The sequence below is a fragment of the Lynx rufus genome, unplaced genomic scaffold (assembly GCF_022079265.1).
Source record: "Lynx rufus isolate CCGP_SWC_20201006 ecotype Redwood Valley unplaced genomic scaffold, mLynRuf1.p SCAF_3, whole genome shotgun sequence".
Taxonomy (NCBI): domain Eukaryota; kingdom Metazoa; phylum Chordata; class Mammalia; order Carnivora; family Felidae; genus Lynx; species Lynx rufus.
This window is the reverse complement of record NW_025814845.1, coordinates 56,383,280-56,407,037: the sequence shown is the minus strand read 5'-3', so window position 1 is coordinate 56,407,037 and position 23,758 is coordinate 56,383,280. Positions and strand designations below refer to the sequence as shown.

At 38.2% G+C, this 23,758-nt stretch overlaps 1 protein-coding gene across 1 annotated transcript; it reads right to left on the bottom strand.

The window, feature by feature from the left end:
* Positions 1 to 1,764: 1,764 nt before the first annotated feature.
* On the bottom strand, positions 1,765 to 23,286 carry AFM (afamin). The gene is made up of 14 exons (XM_047090656.1): positions 23,199 to 23,286; positions 19,885 to 19,933; positions 19,220 to 19,352; positions 18,306 to 18,517; positions 17,369 to 17,501; positions 16,675 to 16,772; positions 15,777 to 15,906; positions 12,982 to 13,196; positions 9,138 to 9,270; positions 6,333 to 6,430; positions 4,941 to 5,073; positions 3,940 to 4,163; positions 2,957 to 3,089; positions 1,765 to 1,791 (listed from the first exon to the last, which is right to left on the bottom strand). The coding sequence occupies exons 1-14, from the start codon at positions 23,284 to 23,286 to the stop codon at positions 1,765 to 1,767; spliced, it is 1,806 nt and encodes a 601-aa protein (XP_046946612.1).
* Positions 23,287 to 23,758: the final 472 nt, after the last annotated feature.

Genomic DNA, 23,758 nt, shown 5'->3' with positions numbered 1-23,758 from the left:
TGTCATTCAACATGGCCACACCTAGGAGGTACTGTGTACAAAATATAGTTCTGGGATTAGAGGACTCAGATTCAAACCTTGGTTCTGCCAGTTACCAGTTGTATGACATTGAACAGATTCGTTTATCCCCCCGAGACTCAAGTTGCCTATTTGTAAAGTGGGAATTCAAATGGTATCTCCTGCATAGAATTGTTAGGATTAAATGAGATAATGCATGAAAAGTACTCAGGACAATGTTGGCTACACTGAAAACATTCAGTGCCAGCTGGTAGTATGGGCGACAGCAACAGCAATGCTTCCTGCCCTCAGCTCCCCATTTCTCTCCCAGTAGCAGCAAGAACAGCATCTGTGAGGATTCTGTCCACACCATTGCTGTCTTGGAGCCCCATGTCCCTTGGAGCTGTGTACCATTGAGCCAAAGATTCTGATGGAATGAGTGAATCTTGATTGTTTAATTTTGTTATCAAGTTGACACATGACATCAGTCTTTGAGAAATAACTTGATGATTTTGTTGTTTATTGCTTGCTACAATAACACGATTTCAGGTAAAGGTTACAGAAGAATCGTTTCATTGTGTTCTTCTCAGAAAGTAAAATCCACCACAGGACGGATAGGAAGCAGGTCAAGTCGGTGTTCCTCTTTTCCCCACAACCTGGGAAGAAAAAATAGCATCTTATGCGGCACAAGATTGTGAAATAGTGTAACTTGGGCGATGGGAAGTCCTGTGCGCGGTAGAGCACCTGGGTGGCTCAGGCAGTTAAGCATCCACCTTCGACTCAGGTCATGATCTCGCGGTCTGTGAGTTCGAGCCCCGCGTCGGACTCTGTGCTGACAGCTCAGAGCCTGGGGCCTGCTTCGGTTTCTGTGTCTCCCTCTCTCTGTGCCCCTACCCTGCTCATGCTCTGACTCTCTGTCTCCCAAAAATAAACACACATGAACAATTTTTTTAAATAAATAAATAAACTGTGCATGGTAACTATGTTGTGCTTCTTGTAAATCCAAACCTACTTTCTGTCCAGGTCTCTCTTCCCCGACACTTGAACATCATTTTGTTCCTGAAGTTTGTGTATGAGTCTTACATAAACTGCGGAGGAGAGGGCATCCTTTACATATCTTTGTGAAATCACAAATATATCGCTTTGCATTTATGTACATGCTGTCGCAGTAAGACTCGTAGAACGGGTTTACTGAGGGGGCCTCTGGGTGGCTCAGTCAGGTAAGCCTCAGACTCTTGATTTCAGTTCAGGTCATGATCTCCCGGTTTGTGAGTTTGAGCCCCACGTCAGGCCCTGCACTGACAGTGTGGAGCCTGCTTGGGATCCTCTCTCTCTCTGCCTATCTCTCTGCCCGTCCCCCACCTTCTCTCTCTCTTTCTCTCTCTCTCTCTCTCTCTCTCTCTCTCTCTGAGCTCTGTCTGCCCATCCTAACCCCTCCTCTTGTCAATATTCAGAGTTTCAATCGCCTCTCTGTTCTGGTCCAGACAGCAGATTGCGGTGGGAAAAAAGGGGGAAGAGAAAGAAGAAAGGCTACTCAGAAAGCTTGAACAGTGAGAGAAGGTGCTACCACAAACACACCCAGAGAGACATTAGAGGATGAAGGTGGGGTTTGAGGTCCAAGGCACTTGGGATGAACCAGAAATAGACACTGAAGCATGAGAAGGGAGAAGCTCCGGTGGACCAAACCGGCTACAAATACATTTGGCATTTGACTTAAATAAGCAGGTATTACCTTTGGCGGGTTTTACTTTGTATTTCTCAAGCAGCCTAGCATTTGGCTGCCACTTTGGGGCCCTAAGAGGTGGGAAAAAGAAACAAAAACACATAGAAAAATTTAAGACATTATTATTTAAATTTGGAGAAGCATGTCCCCTTGAATTTTGAAAAGAAAAACAAAAGCAGTCCCATGCTGTACAGGGAGACAATGAACACCGTTTCTTCAAGTGCCTTTTATGAACTGCCAGTGAATTCATCCCTCCCTTTCCATGGCCTCAATGTACACACTCACTCAAGTAAATGCCAGCTGTTAAGAACCTCTGATTGCATTAAACGTATTTTTTAAGCTAACGATTTGAACCACACACACACACAACATTCCCACAGACTAAGCACCCATTTGGACAAAGTAGAGGGCTGTCGAAAGCTGCGTGTGAGTCCGTGTCTGTGAGGATGCAGGAAGGGCACAAGTGGTGCCAGTTGTGTGTGCGCGCATGAATTGTGAGTCTAGGGTGAAGTGGGAATTGCCGGGAAAGAAATAGTGAGAAAGGAAGTTGGAAATCTGTGAAAAGACACTTCTAAGCAGCCATCCATTGGGGCTGGTATTCACAGGTACCTGAGAATCCTGGAACACAGCAAGTTGGTGAGGGACTCCAGTCACTAGAGGGAGGACGAGCAGGGAGCACTTCTACTCTCTTCCCCCTCACTGCATTCACCCCCCAGCTCCTCACTTCACACACATGTATTGCCAGTGGAGGGGTTCCTGGGATAAGGGGTCCCAGGAAGGTGAGACAGCCACCCCCTGAGAGAATTCACATACTAATACCCTTACTGCTCCCCTCCCTTCAGAGCTGATGATGATTTCCTTTGCAAGTCAGTTTGGCTATTTGTCTTGTTTAGCTGATGCGTGATGGAAAACAGAAGAGTAAGGACCAATGGTATAAATTCAAGGATAATTATCACCATCCTTATTTATAGATGATGAACTACGGTTTGGTTTAAGTTACATGACCAGGACTACTGGAATTAGAACCCAGGTTCTCCTGACATCTTTTCTTACACCATGTTGTCACCAAGGAGACAGTGCCAAAGTCCTTCCACAGAGACATCCACATGTTAGCCTCGCGGGAACTGTGCCCTCAGGCCTCAGAGACAGAGGAAGCAAGGTCCCATTGGGAGTTCCATTTTATTTTATTTGACCACGAATACCAGCTGACTTTCAATGGAAAAGAAATAGGACTACCTCTTCATTAAAGCAGGCTTCAGGCCCCTCTGCTTGGCAACACTTGACCACCACATTAGTGAAATCTGTAAGCAGTGACCGCAGCTCCACATCTGGAAGCTCAGGCTTTAGCTTCACTACATTGACAAGAAACCTGTGACCCAAAGACGTCAAATAGAGTTCATTAAAGATTTCTTTCTTAAGCTCTCCTTCTCCTAAATGCTTGTCACAGTATCACATGTCTTGGGGGTCTTGATTTGGATGAATATAAGAAGTTAAGATATTCCACTTTGAAGGGATTTTCTGAAACTTTCCCACTCAACTTATGGGATGCAGTTCATGGTAACATTCTTTGGAAGGTTATGTAATTATAAACAAAATGATATCAAATGTAAACATATATTAGGTCTTCATTATGCACAGAATTGTAGATTACGTGATTACTTTTGATCTTTCTAGAAAATCCATTCTCAAAACAACCTCTATTCCCTCTTTCTCAGTAGCTGAATGCTGTTTCCACTCAACATGATAGAGACACTACCTAATTCCTTCCCCCTCCCCGAAAAAACCTTATTCTTTAGCATTTATAACATTGTGCGAGAAAACAAAACTAACAGTCTTGTCCCTTTTGGGCGTCTCCTTTTTTCAAACATTAAGCAAGATTCTCGAGGCAAACATCTATGCCATTCCCTCAAGAAAGTCCAGTTCATTATGAACTTGCCCATGAGCTTTTATGCTGGCTGCCCTAACTCACCTTTGCAAATCGTAGCGTACGTATTAGACACTCCAAGTCTAGCAAAAGAAAACACTAGCTAGGTTTTGACTTATAAGCAATGGCAATAAATATGCTCCAGTGTTTTTCTGAATGGGAGAGATTGGACAATTTGAGGCAAGGAATAGGATTATAACACCAAAATCACATATGCATTAATAGTACACCTTCCCATTAATACATTATGTGCCTTCAGGCTGAAGAAAAGATGAATGGAAGAGAATGCTTATACCTGTCTTTCTTTCTCTGGAGCTCCTCCTTATGAGCCTGGCATAAGTCTGTGTGAAAGGTAAATAAACCTTGAAAGGTAGATGGAGGCACATATGCTTTATCAGCTTCCAAACCTTCAAAGCAGGACCTTCTGAAGGCAAAGTTGGTTTTGCAACAGTGGTCCACATCAGGGTTGATGTTCCGATTTTCATTTATTCCACATAACTCTCCAAGAACTAAATCCATCTGTGCCAACGAATGATGGAATTCAAATATAACTTTAAAACTTGAATAGTTTTGAAATATGGTTAGATAAATCGTTAGATTGTCCTAAGGTGATTATTAACTGTACTCAGAAAAACCCATGCACTTATAAACATAACACTACACGCGAAGCAAAGTAGAAGCTCGCATTATGATAAAGTTTCAAGCCATTGTAATTCAAATGCCTATAGGTTAATTTCTTGTTAGCATATATACAAATCTGTAATTGTGAACAAAGAGCTGCAAAACAGCCAACTGAAAATGGCAGCCAAACACTGTGGCCCTTAGATTTATTCTCTTCCTCGGATGGTCCCCAGAGTAGTCTCCATCCCAACTCTAAAGAGATACACCCACGTTGTGATTGGGCAGGAAGCATCAAGTCTCTTACCGACACTGTGGGGCAAGACTGAATTTGTAACTTTACTTAAAATTATAAAGCTTCTTATATTGTTCTGAAACAATGTCATTATTCCTGCCTTTTGCCCTAACAAATTACACATAAGAAATTAGTAATAAGAAGAAGTAAGAGAGATGATTTGGAGAACCCCAAGAAAATATTTAAAACATTCTCTTGCTTCTTAGGATTGTGATGCAGTGAGCCTGCCCAAAGAACTTTGACATTCCTTGCTTAACAATGTTGAAACAATGAAGAAAGGTAGATAACAGCCTAATGGTTATAAATCAATTAGTGCAGCAGATTTATTTTCTTCCTTTTGTTTTTCTTTTTTAGGAATAATTAGGTACACGCGCCACGCTTACCAAATTATCAACGCAGGCAAACTCTTCACTCAGTGTGCAGCAGGTGGTCAAAGCTGTCACCATTTCCTTGCCAAGAAAGGTCAGTTCTTCAGTGGAGAGCTGGGGGGCTATCTTTGTGAGTTTGATAAGGTAGCTGAAAGAAGAGTTGTCTAATTGGTTCTAAACAAAACCGAATACCCGTTTTCCCTTGTCTAGCTACTTGAAACCCTAACTCTTCAAGTCTAGGGACAACCAATGTAAGGGCAATGTGAACCACAGCTCTCCCATAAAATGATAGATAACTGTCTCTTTACTACCTCTTTTCCCACACTCTGCATTTTTGGCTTCCTTATAATTTCATGGTATTCTCAGAAAGTCTCAGATTTGCCCATCCTGTCTTACCTGTGGGTATAGGAGCTCCCTGGAAGCAAATACTTTGGCTAGTGTGTAAAATACTGCTTGAAATCTGCATGATTAGTAAACATTTTAAAGGGAGAATTTAATAGATATATGTTGGAAAGGGTAATCAGAGATGAAGGAAACTAATATCTTTAATGGGCTGAGTTTGACTTCTCTTCACTGAAGCGACAGTGAAATCGTATTTTTTAAACTGTTTTGATTTGAAGATGCTTGGTTTAAATGCACACTATATTAGTCTGGTAATTAATTCAGAAAATCCAGAATAAACTGTGTATTGCTCACAAATACTAACAAGGACACTAAAAAAATAAATATTAAAATGTTAAGCAAAACCAGAATTATTTCTGTAAACTTGGTAAGGTGGGCTCAAATTCTGGGCAAACCATCTTTGCCTGGGAAATTGTAACAATCTGAAGTTCTCTGTCTCTCCTGCCCTCCCAAATAGGTCAGAATCCAGAGATTCTATTTTGGGATTGAGAAAAGCAAGACCAAGCAAAAACTAAAGTATTACAGGATCAATTTTCTAAAATCCTGTATTTTTTTTAAAATTTTTTTGTAATATTTATTTATTTTTGAGAGAGAGAGAGAGAGAGAGAGAGAAACAGAGTGTGAGCAGGGGAGACAGAGAGAGAGAGAGAGGGAGACACAGAATCCCAAGCAGGCTCCAGGCTCTGAGCTGTCAGCACAGAGCCCAACCCTGGACTTATACCCGCGAACTGCGAGATCATGACCTGAGCCAAAGTTGGACACTTGATGGACTGAGCCACCCAGGCTCCCCATAGAATCCTGTATTTCTTTAACTTCTAGCGTCATTCCTGGTAAAGGCTTACTATGACAGCTCAATATGCATTCTTGACTTTTGTGTTTTTATTCTTTCCCAGCTTATGAACTTGCTATAACTGAGAAAGACTGAGTTGAATTTTTGAAACTTTGTGGCACTCTTTATTTTATCCTGGTCACAAGTGCCAACCTACTTGTAAGCAAGCAACTTACTAGTATTTCAAGTCCTCTTTCCCCAAATTCTGGGAACGTTCACATTCTCGTTGTACTATCTTGAGGCTTTTCTCAGTTGTCTCGTTGAATCTGTGTTCCTAAAAATAAGAACAATCATATTCAGGAACATTTTATCTAAAATGTAAACACAAGCTTCGTGTCAACTTGACAAATAGCTTTTTTTATTTGCATAGTATTTTCAAACTATCATTACCACTCATTGCTCACTAAATTGAGAGTAGTTTGTTTTTTAATCCATGTGTGTCAGTACTGAAATCTTCTCAGCTATAAACACAGATATGGTTTATGCTAAAATTTGAAATCTGCAAATTTTTCATCATCATGTACAGTTTTTAGAGCTTCCCAGTTTACAAAGTATAATTCAAATCTTATGTTGACAATGAGCGTAACTGATTATCACTTTCAACTGGCCAGAGCAAGCTCTCATTTTTACATAAAGGAAATTAGCCTCTTATGAAGTCAAATGACTTGCCTTAGAATGACCCAGCTAGTGAGTGTGGCTACAGAACATTTTACATCACATTTATCTTTATTTTATACCCTCCTTTTCATCATTTAGAATTGGAACTTTAAAACTCCAACAATTGTCTTCAAATATTTGACAAACTCTATCTCGTGCAGCGTAAAATTGGATATCTCCTGAGTGGCCAGACAGAAAACTACACACCAGTGGATGGATGTTGTGGGACAGATTGTGCCTCCATATGAAAAAAAACCCAGAATTTTCTAGCACTATGATTCATTCATTCGAAGGTCAGGAACAGACTTTCTCATTAGTAACAAAGCTAGACTGGGAGTCAAGCCTTCTTGTTTCATGGCTCAAATATGAATGGGTGTAATATGAATGGGCTCAAATATGAATGGGTGTAAGGTGGCTTTTATGGTAGGTGGAAGCAATTTTTTAAATAAGGCAAAAAAGCAGCACATATCAAATGAATGAGAAACGAATTCGAAATGTCAAATAATTAATTTCTGTAATACATAAGGGATGACTATGAATTGATACTAAAACACACTAATTTCAACAGGAAAATGGATAATGGACACGAATAACTTGTTCACAAGAAATTTATAACTGCAATAGCTAAAATAAGATGGGAAAGACCTAATTTCATTTAAAAATCAAATAAATGCTTAAAACACAGTCACTATTTTTTTTAAACCTAGCAAAGTTAATTTCCATGTGCAGTGATGGTGACAATGAGGGTTTGGGAGATTGGCGGGGAGGGGGTGAAGTGAGTATTGTCAAGCACTGTTGTAGGACTGTATGCTGATAAAACTTTCTAGAAAGTAACTTGACCGTTTGGATCAAATGTGTTTTTTTTAAGTCTATATACTTTGACCTAATAATTTCCCTTCCGATAATCTAACTTAGGACAAGAGTCATAAATATTAATAAAGATGAATGAAATGAGATACTCACTTCAGGGGCACTTACAAAATTTAAAACCTAGTCAAATGTTTAAAATGTCCACTACACGGTAGGAGGACAGTTGAATAAATTACTATGATGAAATTCCATCATTTAAAATAAAGTATATTTTGAAGTCCGTTTAATGACCTAACAAATTTGCTGTGATAGTAACTAAAAAATAGACACAAATATTTTTCTTTTTTAAAAAATGTATTTATTTTTTGGGGAGAGCGCAAGTGGGGGAGGGGCAGAGAGAGCAGGACAGAGGATCCGAAGTAGGCTCTGTGCTGACAGGCTGACAGCAGGGAGCCCCATGTGGGGCTTGAACTCATGAACCCCAAGATCATGACCTGAGCTGAAGCTGGACGCTCAAACGACTGAGCTACCCAGGTGCCCTAGATGCAAACATTTCTTAAGAAAGTACTATTCCAATCTTTTTTTTAATTTTTTTTTTTTGCGTTTGTTTATTTTTGAGACAGAGAGAGACAGAGCGTGAACAGGGGAGGGGCAGAGAGAGAGGGAGACACAGAATCCGAAAACAGGCTCCAGGCTCTGAGGGTCAGCACAGAGCCCGACGCGGGGCTCGAACCCACAGACCAGGAGATCATGACCTGAGCCGAAGTCGGAAGCTTAACCGACTGAGCCACCCAGGCGCCCCTCCAATCTTATTTTTAAACGTGCACACACATATGTGCATGTTTGCATAGAAAAGATGAAAGAAAATGCTAATTACAGCTATTTCTCAGTGACAGTATCACAGTTTTTATATTTTGTCTTTGTAACTTTGGGGATTTTTCTAATAATCGTCAATAATCATTTATTACTTTTGCAATCATAAAAAAATCCAATATGGCTTAATAAAATGCAGAATACATAAATAAAGATATAAGTGTAAAATATTTAGTGGGAAGATCTTTTTTGCATTAATACCCAGAATTAGTAGTTCAAAGCGTTGTGCAGAAACCTAACATGATGTCAATCTTCCCAATGATCGTCCTTCACTGAATTTAAAGTAGACTCAGATGGGGTGCCTGGGTGGCTCAGTCGGTTAAGTGTCTTAACTTCGACTCAGGTCATAATCTCACAGATCATGAGTTCAAGCCCTGCGACAGGCTCTCTGCTGACAGCTCAGAGCCTGGAGCCTGCTTTGGATTCTGTGTCTCCCTCTTGCTGCCCCTCCCCCTGCTTGTGCTCTGTTTCTGTCTCTCTCAAAAAAAAATAAACATTAAAAAAAAAAATTAAAGTAGACTCAGATTGGTCAAGCACATTTCTACCCCCTAAACTAGAGTAAAACTTTTATTCAGTTTTGAAGTGTTTGTTGTTTGGCTTTGTTTTGTTTAGTTCTGTGAGCCCAGAACAGTAGAACCTACCGCGTGGCGGTAACAGTCTGGAGGGTTTTCTGTGTGACAACACTCTTTCAGAAGATCCTCGTACACGCCAGCGATTCTTAAAAGCTCTGGTGTAGACAGTTCCGGATGTCTCCTTGAGTATTCATAGAGAAACCTGTGATGTGTAAAATAATTTGAACATTAGAACTTAGAGAAAAAACAAAATACCAAATCCTGCCATCTTTTAAGCTAGTCAGATCTTGTAATACTGAGTCTGCTCTCAGATGCTAACTTCTTCCTCAGGTTTGCTCAGGCAGTGATTTAAGAGGGTATTTTGACTACGGGAGATCTATCTTGCAAAATTCTCTTCTGTAGCATGTTCTCCACTAACTGTTTTCACTTGAGAGAATAGAAGGATTAGAGTTATTCAGAGTTAATTATAAAATGATTTAATCCATAAAACATCAGAAATAGTGTATCATGCCACCAATACTTTAGAAAATACACGTGGGGTAGAATTCTGTTGGAAAATACATTCAGACCTCCAACTTGAGATGGTGGACATATGGCTTGCTCCCCATTCCAGGGCCGCCTCGGTGAGAGACTGGGAAACAGCTTTGCCTATTACTTCATCCTGTCACTTGTCAAATATGGGAGTAAACACCCCTCTAGCGCTAAGTCATTGGCAATGGTTTCCATGACCCCAATGAGAGGCTCCGAGGGGATAGGCAGTGTGATTTGGGGAGAAATGGGAAAGCGAGAGGAAAGAGGCTAACACTTATTAAGCCCTTAGTAGGTGCTAGCACTGGATCAAGCTCTGGGCATAAGAGATAAAGAAACGCTTCCTAGCTGCTGGAAACACTTTTCTCGTTTAACTTCACTAAGTTCTCAAGATAAGTACTATTTTATAACTGAGGAAAAGTCTCAGATGGGGTAAGTACCTTGCTATTAATGGAAGCGCAACATTTGAACCTATGTTTCATAGGATGCCTACTTCATTCTTTTTCCAAACCAAGTTGACTCTCTTTGCAGGAGAGGGATACCTTCTCTAAGCACCTCAGCTGTGCTATTTACAATCTTCGTCATAAAAAAATTTTATCTGTTCATTCAGAGTAAGTTAAAATGGCTTTCTTTTTTTTTTTTTTTTTAATATATTTTTTTAAGTTTTTTTTTTTTTTATTTATTTTTGAGACAGAGAGAGACAGAGCGTGAGCAGGGAAGGGGCACTGAGAGAGGGAGACACAGAATGTGAAGCAGGCTCCAGGCTCTGAGCTGTCAGCACAGAGCCCGACGCGGGGCTTGAACTCACAGACTGAGAGATCATGACCTGAGCCGAAGTCAGACGCTCAACCGACTAAGCCACCCAGGTGCCCCTAAAATGGCTTTCTATGCTTTGTGAGAGCAACACCTCACAAAAGTTTCTCAATTCCAGGCAACTCCTTATATCTCTTTCTGTTTCGCAGCCTTTGATTTCCTTGATTAATCTTGGTCTTTCTGACTTCGTCTCTCCTGCTTCTCCAACCACCTTCTCAACCTTATCTGTGGAATATATTCCCAGGCCCTAAAGCAACAGTGTTTAACCTTCAGAGAATCGAGGACTCCTTCCTTTTAATATCTGATGTAAGCCAGGACCCTTCTCCAGGAATAAAACCACACCTAAAAAAACACCCAACCAAAATGCTGCAAACAAAAACTCCTAGAAGCCTACCCTTGAGGCAGATCCATTGAGGTCTTGTGCCAAATGTTTACATCCAGAAAGACTACTCCTTACAACTCTGTTTCTGGCTCAACGTGCTCACTGTTGCTCTGTGATTTCTCCTCAAACACTATGTTGGATGATGATGATGATGATGATGATGATGCAAAACTTGCTTCCACTTGGTGAGCACATGTGTCAGGACAAGTGAAACTACCTCTATCATTTTGTTAAGTTTAATTTGAGTTAATACACTCATGAGAAGCAATAGAGCACAGTGCTTATAAGAAAAGGAGTCTGGAGCCAGACCGCTCGCCTTTGAGTCCTGGCTCCACCCCGTAATATCTGTGTGACTTGGGAGCAAGTTACTTCACTTCTGTGCTTCAGTCTCCTTACCTGTAAGATGAGGAGGGTAAAAGTGTTCTAACCATAAAGGGTTGTTCTGAAAATTAAATTGGTTAGTAGATGAGAAGCACTTAAAATTTGATAAGTTTTCCATAATCTGTATCTTCCAGAGCTCTGGGTTCATATATAAAATTGTCTCATGATATTTGAGACAATATGGATGGGCCTGGAAGGTATTATGCTAAAGTAGTCAGACTGCAAAAGACAAATATGTATGAGTGGAAAAAAAAATAAAGCAAAACTAAAAACAAGTGAATAAACAAAAACAGCAGAATCAGACCTATAAATACACAGAACAAACTGATGGCTGCTGAGGGGAGGGGGGGTGATGGGCAAGATAAGTAAAGGGAAGTGGGAGATGCAGAGTTCCAGTTATGGGATAAATAAGTCATGGGAATAAAAGACTCAGCATAGAGAATATAGTCACTGGTCTTGTAACAGTGACATATGGGGTCAGATGGTAACTGCACTTGGTGATGAAGCTAGCATAACGTATAAACTTGTCAAATCACTATGCTGTACATTTGAAATTAATGAGAAGTTGTGTGTCAACTATGCTAAAAAAATTGTCTTGTGACCTTCCTAATTAATTACTCTACAGATAGCTCAAAGTCAGTGCGGTCAGATCCAAACATATTCTCTTTCCCACAGAACCTTCAACCCATACTTCCCATCTCATTGAATCTGAAAACTACTTACCCAACCACCTAAGCCCCAAACTGGGATTCATTCCAGATGAAGTTTCTAAAAAACAAAAGTGATTTTGTCCTTCCTTATTCTTCAGTGAAAGCCCTTTAGTGGCATCTTGTTACTTAGCATGCCTGTGTGATCTGACCCCGTATACTTCTAGCTACCCTCGACTCTCACCACAAATACCCTACACAAAGCCACAAATGCACCAAGTGGTTTTAGACTTTTATCCATGATCTACCCCTTCTGTCTAGATTACCAAATTTTCTTTAAGTACCTCCTCCCTACTGAGCCTTCCCAGGTTTCTTAGGTACAATCGACCACTTCCTCCTCTGTGCCCACATTACATATTACATGGTGCTACTGAAAATAAAAGCATGTGTTGCACTCATTTATTTATAAGTCTGTCTCTTCCCCCATCACATCCCCTATTGATGAAAGCTTACCGAGGATAAAAGTCCTGTCTAACCTACTATAGTCCCCGAATTATATTTCATTACCAATAAACTTAGAATGAATGAATGAATATTCTAACATGAATTTTATATATGATGTTGTAAAACACAAAGAAGTTAACTTGTTCTAGTGATTCAACAGGACTCAAATCTAGTCCCTTTGGTTCCACGTCCACTAGCTTCCCTTTGACGGCTATGGAAAGGTATAGCATGGCAGTTCAGCCTAGAACGTCTAAGACCAGATCTCCTCAGGTCAAATCCTTACTCTGCCAGCTTTTAGCTATGAATCTTCAATAAGTTATTTCACTGCTCTGTACCTCAGTTTACTTGTCTGAAAAAAATGGGGGTAATCGTATTGGTTTTACATGACTGCTACGAGAATTAAAATAGATACTCTACATAGTCAGCCCATTGTCTGGCACGTATCAAGCACTCAATAAATGTTAGCCATCCCTGTAATAACACAGTTGCATCTTTTTAAAATCATGTGAAAATACTGTAATCTGTAGCCAGGATTTTTAAAAATTATGTGATGCCCAATGATTTCAATGGTTCTCATTCCTCCCACCCAAATTAGCTGAAATAGGTCAAATCATAAGTTTCTGTTTGCCTTATAAATTTCAGTATAGACTTATGTTACTCAGCCATGAAGCTCGTTTGATTAGCATCTCGTTCTTCACACACATTTTCGCTTTCAGTAAATTTTGCTTCTCTTAGAGATAAGTCCTTTGGTCTGTCATCTTTATTTGAGGAAATTATGCACTCGCCACGCTCTGGTATTTTTTTTTCACAGCACTCTTTGATTTTGCTGGAGATTGAATCTTGTTTTAAGCAAATATGGCTCATAACTTTGCTCTGTACAAAATAAGAGTGAAAAATTAATTTATTTTACTAATTTCTTCAGGGCCGGATTTTCCTTCACAATGAAATGGTTGCATGCAAAACCAACCATGAGCATGACATCTGGAGTTGTTCCTTCAGATAATTTGATAATAATATTTACTTAAATTTTGTATTCATTTAGCGCACATGAAGCTTTCATATGAATGCAAGTTTTATTTCTCAAGATTTTAAATGATAATTATGAAAATAGACTCCGTTATACATTTACATTTTATTGTTAAATATTAAATACTTTACTCTTATTCGTGTGATATATTGGTATTTTAAATTCTAAATGTTGTTTCTTTCCCATAAGAGTTCACCTGTGTTTCAATGAAGGCCACCAAAGACATGCGACTATAATATCTATAATACTAGATGTCTTTCTTCCCTCGTGGCCTGAAACTATATTGCCAACACAAAGTAGAAACTCAATAAATATTTAAAAGGCGAATGAAAAAATGGTAAGTAAATGAACTACTGTAGCAACTACCAGATAAAGACTTCTCAAACATAAGAAGCTTTCCTACTCATTGTTATCATTTTCCTATGGTTATTACTAATTGGAAACTGTTCAAATTATCAAATAGTGTACAAAACAGAAAACCTTACTGTCTCTCCTCTTTATCCCGATTATGACCCCTACATGAAATTGTGAGAATAAGAGAGAAGGTGAAGTTTTCTTATTTACACATTAGTTGGACAATCGCTTTTTATTTTTTAATTTGAGAGAAAGAGAGTGCATAAGCAGGGAAGAGGGGCAGAGGAAAAGAAAGAGAGACAGTATCTTAAGGAGGTTCCATGCTTTGCACAGAGCCAGGCATGGGGCTCAATCCCAAGACCCTGGGATCATGACCTAAGCCAAAATCAAGAGTTGAGCCACCCAGGCTCTGCCAAGTTGGATAGTTTTTTTTAAAACTGATCTGGTCCCTAATCCCTTCTCCAGACTCTCCAGTGTGAGCCTGCACATTCTTCCTCCTCTCTGTTCCAGCTTCACATGTACTATACTGAGTTCCATAAAATGCCAGGTCATTCCAGGTCTCTCTGACTTTACTCAAGCTGTTCCTTCTGCCCAGGATCTTCTTCTGGCAAACATTGAGGATGAGGAATGGGATGAAGCTCTGGGTTGAATTGAAATATGGAATGGGGGTTGTTGGTACCATGTTCCCAACAAACCATACAGAACCAGGAAGCCAGTCTTTGCAAACATCTACACATCTCACTGAAAGCCATCACAGTTCTGGACAGCACATCTCTTAATGTTTGGAATTCACTTCTGTCTTGAATGAACTACAATCTAGTTCCTCTTATTTCTCCATGAAGGCATTTTAAAAAGGGATATTAAGGACATAATATGATCTCTTCATTTCAGCTTCATACTTCACAGAAAACTCTTAAATTATACTCTAATTTAGTATATAATATTTAATATTATAAAGCCCATACTTCCATAAACAATACAAAACTAAGTAGTGAGTGAGATTGCTTTTAATTGGAGTCTGATTAAGAACAAAATAATTCTTTGGGACATCTGTTGTCCCTGCTTGAAATAAAGTTTATATATCTTTATATTTTAAAATTCAAGTTAATTAATTAACATACAGTTTCACTGTGAGTTTAAAACAGTAAAACTAATTAAAAGTCACTGAGAAAAAGTCTCATTTCAACTAAGAAGGCAGGATTATTTTTAATAAAATTGTGTTACTTTTATGTGCACTTAAACTTTTACTGAACAACTTAAACTAAGCCAATATGTTTACCAGTAAATATATCCTAAAAATCCAGACTTTTAGAAAATCACTTTGAAGAATAGTGTAATAGTTATTTCAAATTAACATATCCACTTATTTGAAAATACTTCTCCTAAACAGCTGGAGGAAACTCAGAGGAAGCCATTCTTAAAAATACAATGGTATTTCCATTCTCTGAGTTTTACTATTTAATTTCTAATATCTCTAAAAGAAGAGTTGCAATATTTTTTTTGAAAAGTATTTTTTTAATGTATATAATTTGTTGTCAAATTGGCTAACATACAGTGTGCAAAGTGTGCTCTGGTTTTTTGGGGTAGATTCCGGTGGTTCATTGCTTACATACAACACCCAGGGCTCATCCCAACAAGTGCCCTCCTCAAAGCCCATCATCCATTTTCTTCTCTCCTCCCCCCCCCCCCCCCCCGCATCAACCCTTAGTTTGTTTTCTGTATTTAAGAGTAGAAGAGTCACAATATTAAAGAACACTTCAGTCTGCCTTGAGTGAATGTTCACAAATTCTAAGTTCCTAAAGTTTATGTCAAGGATGTTTAGCCATATAATATAGAATCTGCTGAGTAACCTAACAACAATCAATCCCATGTATTAAAAAAAAAAAAAGTTTTACTTGACCTTATTTGTTGACATATCATTTTCTGTTTTATTTATTTTGTTATTATTTAACAATTTATTAACATTCTGATTTCGTTGTGGTAAAGTAGCCACAACAAACCTAAGACAACTTCAGAATTTAAAAATGGCTGCCCACAGTCATTATTTTTACTTGGTTTTAGAAAATATTTACCCTGCCACGGATGCACTGCACAGCATCCCCTTCACAGCATCCATCGTACTTGGAAGAAACATCTTCTAGAAGGGAGGTAAGTTCCTTAAATTCAATCTTGGGAAATTTTTGACTAAGTATAGCAATATTTCTGGAAAAAAAATGAGGAACCACGTAAACAACTTGAACATCAAGTAAAATAAGAGAGAATTCTTTGCTGATACAGTATAAATAGCTGCAGTAAGAATTAGTACCCTTGTTTTTTCACAGATATCTTTACCAAATAGCTGTTTATATGTTGTACAGCCTGCATGATCACTTGGAAACTCCTAGGCTGATATTTCGAGTCCCGGACCAGGACTGGAATAAAAAGTTCTGCGAGATATTCCCCCTTCCGTACTTTTGTAGCAAAACACATTTTGTAAAGACCACCGCTTCCTGTGGCGAGCTCATGGCAGGCATAGCCCGTCACAGAACACTTTCCTGCTGATCTATTTGAGATCTCAGAATTTTTCTAAAGATATGCAACAGCACCATTACTAATTAGTGAGGATGAGCACTTGAGATAAAATTTATCCTTATAAGGCTGCCTCCTAGTCATTAGAGTCAAAGATGGATGGACGCATCACATCTAAAGCACTTGGAGGCTTTAAAACCCTGATTGGGAACTCCCAGACCAATTCAGATTTCCAACTAACCAAAGAATATCTCAGAAGTAACCTTCTTTCTCTCTGGGGTCGCCCCACTTCCCAGGTCTTCTTGCATTCTGACCTAATGTCCTGGTTCTGAGCTATCCGTGTGGACTGAGACCCACCTCAACACCCCTGGAGAGGAGTAAAAATCAAAAGTCATCAACAATTTCACAAAAATGGGACACAGAGGAGAAAATATAAGACAAGATACGTATTGTAAAACTCACATAGATTCTAAGACTTGCAATCCAAATTTTATAAGTGCCCCACAGACATTTTTTTGAAAAGAAGATGATGCTTTTAAATATTGTATGACAGGTTCTGCCTGAAGGAAAAAGAGAAGATTCTATTGAAGCAAGAGCAAAACCCCACCAATCTCTTATTTCTTAACTACATGTCAATCACATTTTCCAAAATTTGCTCAGAAACAGAAAATCAATGGGATTTTTATCCTGATAAGTTTATATATCAAAAGAAATATGCATTTGTGGCACATTATAAAAGTCTTCCTGATGACTGAATTACACTTGATGGGAAGGTAAGCGGTGCAGTGTGCTGTGAGCTTGTCCACCTCTATTGGGATGATTAAATTTTATAGGTAGTCAAAAGAGGACATGCCCAGGATAGATGATAAAATGACACCTTTACCCTAGATATTCACTCACTAGGGCTTCCTTCCAGTTTACATGGAAGACAATGCCAGAAGAAAGACCCCGGAAATAGGCAATTGTCTTTCAAGGTCTCAAGTAGTAAGAAATTTAAATCAGCAGCCAGTGGCCCAAAGGGTTGGAAAACCAGTGGAAGTGGCAAGGAAATGACTGATAAATGATAAACAACCCTTTGCTATAATTTACCTTTAAGTGAGGACCTGCAGTTTGGGGTCACCCCTTACCATTTTAATGACATAAATGCAATGCTCACTTTTGTTCGAAAGCAGTTAGCTTTGTCTTGTTCTTCACAACATGTTTTAGTCATCTCCTCAAAACGAGCAGCCACAGTTAGAAGGGTAGGGGCAAAAACAAAGGGGTTCCTTCTGGAAACTTCATATATATAACTATAAAAGAAAAAAAGAGAAGGAAAGGAAAAGGGAAAAACACAGAATGAAAATGAAAAAAAAAAAGGTAGATGAGGGATGGAAAGATAGGGAAAGACAAGAATATCGAGTTGTAAAACTGAAGGTAAGCCTTCAATATAAAACAACATTATCTAGTCTCCAATAAAAGTTTTATCAATTAAGTTTCAAACTTCAAAATCAGAGTGATGGTTAGTTTTCATCCTGAACACTGAACTAAGGCTGCTGTCTTTCCTTCCTTCCTGCGGCTGCCAGATGGTCAGTGGCTCTTCCTTCCACATTCAAAAGGCAATTACCTGTGTATACTCTGTTTGAGATTTGGGGATTTTATTTACTTATGTTCAAATAAACTTATAATTTAAGTTTTGATGAGCACACCAGCTTTCCAGGAAAAAAAAGGCCTCTGCTTCTGCAATTACTGCACTATTGAAAACCCATTTTTGGTAGATATCCATTGATTTAATATTTACCCTCAGTAAAAGCTGCACCTTCCCTTTAGGAAAACCAGATTATTCCCTCCAGTAGGAGATTGGCACCACGCACACACTCTGTCCTAGGACTTGCCACACTGAAAAATGTATATCATTACTGAAAGAATCTTGAAAGTAGGTTGCATATCTTGTTCATATTTATACCGTGAACACTGGACACAGAATCTGACACACAACACATGTTGAATGGATTCATCCCTCAATGAAACAAGCTATGTTCCTTTGGAAGAGGTATTGGACTTTGCCTGAGAATAGTTCTTCAATTAGATAATACTTCTACTAAAAGTAAACTTACTTGTTCAGAAAAGATTCTCTGTTATTTTTATAAGTCTGGCATTTCTCTTCAGGATCCAAGGTAGGAAGAGGGGGCAGAAATCCTACATCAGCTTTCTTATGATGGAAGAAACAAAGTTTTTTTTCCAAGTCGACCTTACTGCAGCAGTGTGAAAAATTATGCTTTTGTGGAAGTCCCTCCAAAGCACATATATTTTCCAGTAAAACATCATTCTAGACAACAAAAAAGTAAAGGGCATCTTTTATTCATTGTAAAGTTTTTCAGCTTTCTGAGATGACACAATAAATACAGTGACTAATGAGTGTAACCCTTTGCGAAGGAAAGTCCGATTTTCCCAAAATTACTAGCAAAGCATTCTTACCCACACCTTTGACAGCCATCCCACACTTGGGGAAACTTTCTCTGTCTTATCCTGGGGCCCTTTAATCTCTTATTCCTTCTTTGCTGCCTACATTTCCCTTATATAACAGCTTTTTTTTTTCCTTTACTCTTAAGGTGAAAAGGCCGGAGAGTGAATGTATCGGTAAAGTATTAGCAGTAGTTGTTAGTAATAGTCTTCCAGAAATGCAGATGGTGACTCTATTTGACAGAGGCTAAGAAAAAGGGGGTGTGATGGTAAAGCATACATTGAAAGAGGCAGCTAAGGAGGGTACCTCTGTAGTTTTGTGCACTTTGTCAGACTATTGGTTGCCCCCCTTGCCTACATACATATGGCATGGCTGCAATCTCATAGCCAAGTGCATCATAATGCAGAATTGCATCTCTGCGAGGAAAACACCTTATCCTAAATTCCAAAGTCAGGCAAACTAAAAATATAATGGGGCATAGAGCATCTCTTTTTTTTATACTTCAAGCCAAAAATTCTGTTTGAAATATAGGCTTATTTGTTTAAGAAATACAGACAATTTACTTACAGCTAATTCGGAACACTCTGGGAGTGTCATGTCAGCCAAGCATTTATCTCTATATTCTGTCATGGTTTTTACCAACGTCTCCACTTCTTCGAAGGAGGCCTCCTGAATATATTGAGCAAATATGATGATGGTGCTGTAACAGTCCACAGGGTACACAATGATCACCCGAAGGATCTCCACTTCTGTCCAACAAAAACTTGTAGAAACATTAACTTGCTGAATAGTCTCAGGACATTATCAATGTCTGAGGGCCATAAATTTTATAATTTTTGACAATTCAATTGCCTCATCTGAATTTTGTGAGTAATACTGTATTTACTTTTTAAATATGGCTTTCTATTGCATTGAATTACTTTTGAGAAGCATTGACATTTCTGAAATATATCAGATAAGATCATGATAAACACCATCATCATCAAAAATAATTTAGAGAGGGGCACCTGGGTGGTTCAGTCGGTTAAGTGTTTGACTCTTGGTTTCAGCTCAGGTCATGATTTCAAAACTTGCAAGTTCGAGCCCCACGTCAGGTTCTGTGCTGACAACTCAGAGCCTCCTTGGGTTTCTCTGTCTCCCTCTCTGTCTGTCCCTCCTCACCACCACCCCCAACTCTGTCTCTCTCAAAAATAAATAAATAAAATTTTAAAAAATAGTTTAGAGAAACTCACATATATCCAACATTCTCCTCTATAAATTTCTGAGTAATACTGACATCATCTGAAAAGCAACAACATTTAGGTTATTATGTATCCTGGTATTTAAACATTTTCCCACCAAATAACTGCATGATATCTAAATTTATAAAGTATAAAAGGGAAAACTCATTGTAGAAAATAATTTGGCATACTTCACAAGAAGGAGAAAAGTCATATGATCCAAATATGAGGTCTTTATCACAGCTTACTACGTACTCCAGACATATCCATTAAGTTGAATTGACTTGACATAATTTCAAATCTGGGTCCAGACTTCGGATCTGCCATTGACGGCTCCTCAGCCACAAATGCCAAATCCAAGCACCATGTCCATGCTAAGTATCTATCATGTATGACTAGAAGAGTCATATGAAGGTTAAATGATATGTGATGTAATGCTTCCACAGGGCCTAACAAAAGATATCATAGTGTGCTAGTAGTTAATATAGTTTATGATGCTAGCAAGACACAGATATTTAGATCATCTCTGAACCAATCTAAAATCATCGATTCCCTCCCAAGGAACACACTTATATTTGTCCACATAGCCTATTTTTATAGAGTCCTTACTTTTGCAAGGTATTGTGCTGGACACTATGAGGCAATCAGTAATAATTAAGACATCTCCCCTGGACCTCAGGTTTCTAAGTACTCACTGTGCACGTGACTTACGAACAAGACTATAATCCAGTTTAGAATGTACATGATATTCTAAAGTAATGTGGGTAAGTATATGACAAGAATGCTTTATGATCCCTGGGTGAGAAACCAGAAAAGGATTATAGGAAGAGTGGCATATGAGTTGAGTCTGAAAAAATGCACATAGCAGTGAAATGAGGATGCTCTTCTCTCTGTGTGGAGAAAATGATGAGTAAAATTACAAAGATAAGAGATTTTGAGATATATGTGGGGAAAGTAAATTAATTTACTTTCATGAGAAAGTGGGTCATCAAGAACAAAAACTACGATAGAAAGGACTTGGATCCATATTTTGGAGGTCTTGCATATAAAGCCTAGGAGTTTGGGCTTCAATTAGAAGCTATGAAGATCCGTTAAAAATGTTTATATAGAATAGTAATGTGATTATTCTTTTTTTAAATTGAGGTATAATTAAAATACAGTGCTGTATTCGTTTCAGTCGTACAGCATACTGATTAGACAATTCTATATACTACTCAACGTTTACCACAATAAATGTAGTCACCATCTGTCACCCATAAAACATTATTGCAATATTAGTGACTGTATTCCTTATGTTGTGCTTGTCATCTCCATGACGTATTTATTTACTTTATAACTGGAAGTTTGCACTTCTTAATCCCATTTATTTATTTCACCCACCTTCCCTTTGACAACCACCAGTTTGTTTTCTGTATTTAGGGTCTGGGTTTTCTGCTTGTTTGTTCGTTTTCTATTTTAGATTCTACATATAAGTGAAATCATATGGTATTTGTCTTTCTCAGTCTGACTAATTTCACAAAGCAGAATACCCTCTAGGTCCATCCATGCTGTCACAAACGGCGAGATCTTACTAATTTTTTTTTATGGCTGAGTAACATTCTGTTGTATATATTTATACCACATCTTTTTTATACATTCATTTATTGATGGACACTTGGATTGCTTTTATATGTTGGCTATTGCAAATAATGCTGCAATAAACATAGGGGTACATATCCTTCAAATAAGTGTTGTCATTTTCATTGGGTAAATACCCAGTAGAGGCATTACTGGTTCATGGCACTTCTAGTTTTAATTTTTTGAGGAACCCCCATACTGTTTTCCACAGTGGCTGCACCATTTTATATTCCCACCAACAGTGCACAAGTGTTCATTTTTCTCCACATCCTCACCAACACTTGTTATTTTTTGTCTAATTTATATGCAACCACCAAAGACCCACAGAGACACAAACCATCAATAAGATAAACAGCAACTTACTGAACGGGAAAAAATATTTGCAAATATTATATTCAGTAAGGAGTTACTATCCAAAATATATAAAGAACTTATACAACTCAATACCAAAAAGCAAACAAACAAACAAAACTCAATCCAAGTAAAAAAAAAGGGGAAGAGGATCTGAATAGACATTTTTGGAAAGAAGACATAGAAGTGGCCAACAGACATACAAAAAGAAGTTCAACATCACTAATCATCAGGGAAATGCAAATCAAAACCACAATGAAGTATCGCTTAATATAATCATTTCTATATGTTAAGACATACTAGCCATGTAGTAGTATATATAATGTGCAGGGAATTAGAAATAGACACAGTACCTGACAAATAGAAAGTGACAAGAACTATTTGTAAATTAGATGGATGGAAGAATGAATGGATACAACACACAAAAAGCAAGACCCACGAGCCCATTAAAAACTTTTGTAATTGTTCTATTGAGAAATTAGCAAGACATGAATTTTGTTAAGAGTAATGGAAATGCAAAAGAGAACGTCGATGCAAAAGATATTGAAGAAGCTATTGAAGAGACAGAAATCAACAGGATTTTTGAAGAAGTCTTTAAAAAGAGCAAAGGAGACGAACTCAGGAATGGCCATTCTTCAAGCCCTGTGACTGGTCTCAAGAGCGGGCACTGTAGGGGGGACGAAAGTAAGACACAATCCACATTTTTCAGGGCCAATGCAATGCTTATGGCACCCTTGTGCAAGTTACAAAAAAGTCCTTTCTCCTTGCCCCAGGGATTTAAAAAGACACATTTTCTCAAGAAATGAAGTTCAAAATGTTTCCCCTTTGGGGAGAAAAAGTATGTCACCCTTCCCTGCAAACTGACACTGTGTTGGCCAGGTTTATGGGTATGTACAGACTTGAGGATATTTATAAACTGTACAGTTGGTTGGAAGAAGCTGTGTTCTGCATGCCCTAAAGGTGTTTATCACCTAGTTGGGAGATATGTTGGACACCCAAAGATTATTGAAAAATCCCAATTCATACTTGATGTTCCACTCTTAACATGCATGATATACGTTTTCAAGCAATACTAATATTTTCAAATCCAAATTACATATTTCAGCAACACTTTCTATACTGCCATAAAGCTGGTGTCCATTTCCCGAGTGTGATAACTACCATCTCTGTCTAAAAATTGGGTAATATGGCCACAAAAATACAAAATCTGGGAAAGTTAGTTCAGGATATCTGACCAGTATATATAAACTCATGGCGGGGGGGGGGGTAAAAAATTAAATGGAAATGAAACAAGGTAAGAAAATAAGAAATTATCCCAACTAGTTATTCCTTAGCTAAGATACAAGTAAATTTCTTACCTACATCTTGAGGCTTTGTGGACAGGGTTAGGGATTCAGTCAAAAAGAACAAGAAAATAACAAAACCTGTAAGTTTTAACTGTTTCATTTTCTTTTTTTTTTTTTAGAAATCACATTCACAAAAGAAAGTAATGTAACTGAGGAAGATCAAGTTTTTATATTATTCTTTGACACTATTAGTAAAAAAGTAACCTGTTTAACCTATTTCTCATATACCTCACGTTTGATTTTTATTTGATCACACTGCAGATTTTTTTGCTAATTATTAACTAGGAAAAATTATCTCTGTGTTTTACTGGAAAAATCTATTGAGTTAGAAAAAAAAGTCCACAGGTTAAGTATGCACAATACCTAATCAAATAGACAACCAAAGGAAAAAAAAAAGTCTTGAAACATTGCAAATGCTAAAAGAAAAAGGACTAGAATAAATAATTTACTAAAGAAGAAGCACAATTAGAAAGATGCTAAGTTTCACTGGAAATCAGAGGAAGTTAAATTTTTTAAAGTATATTTTTATACTCCTGACATAATTAGAAAAAAACAATTAAGACGTCTAATTC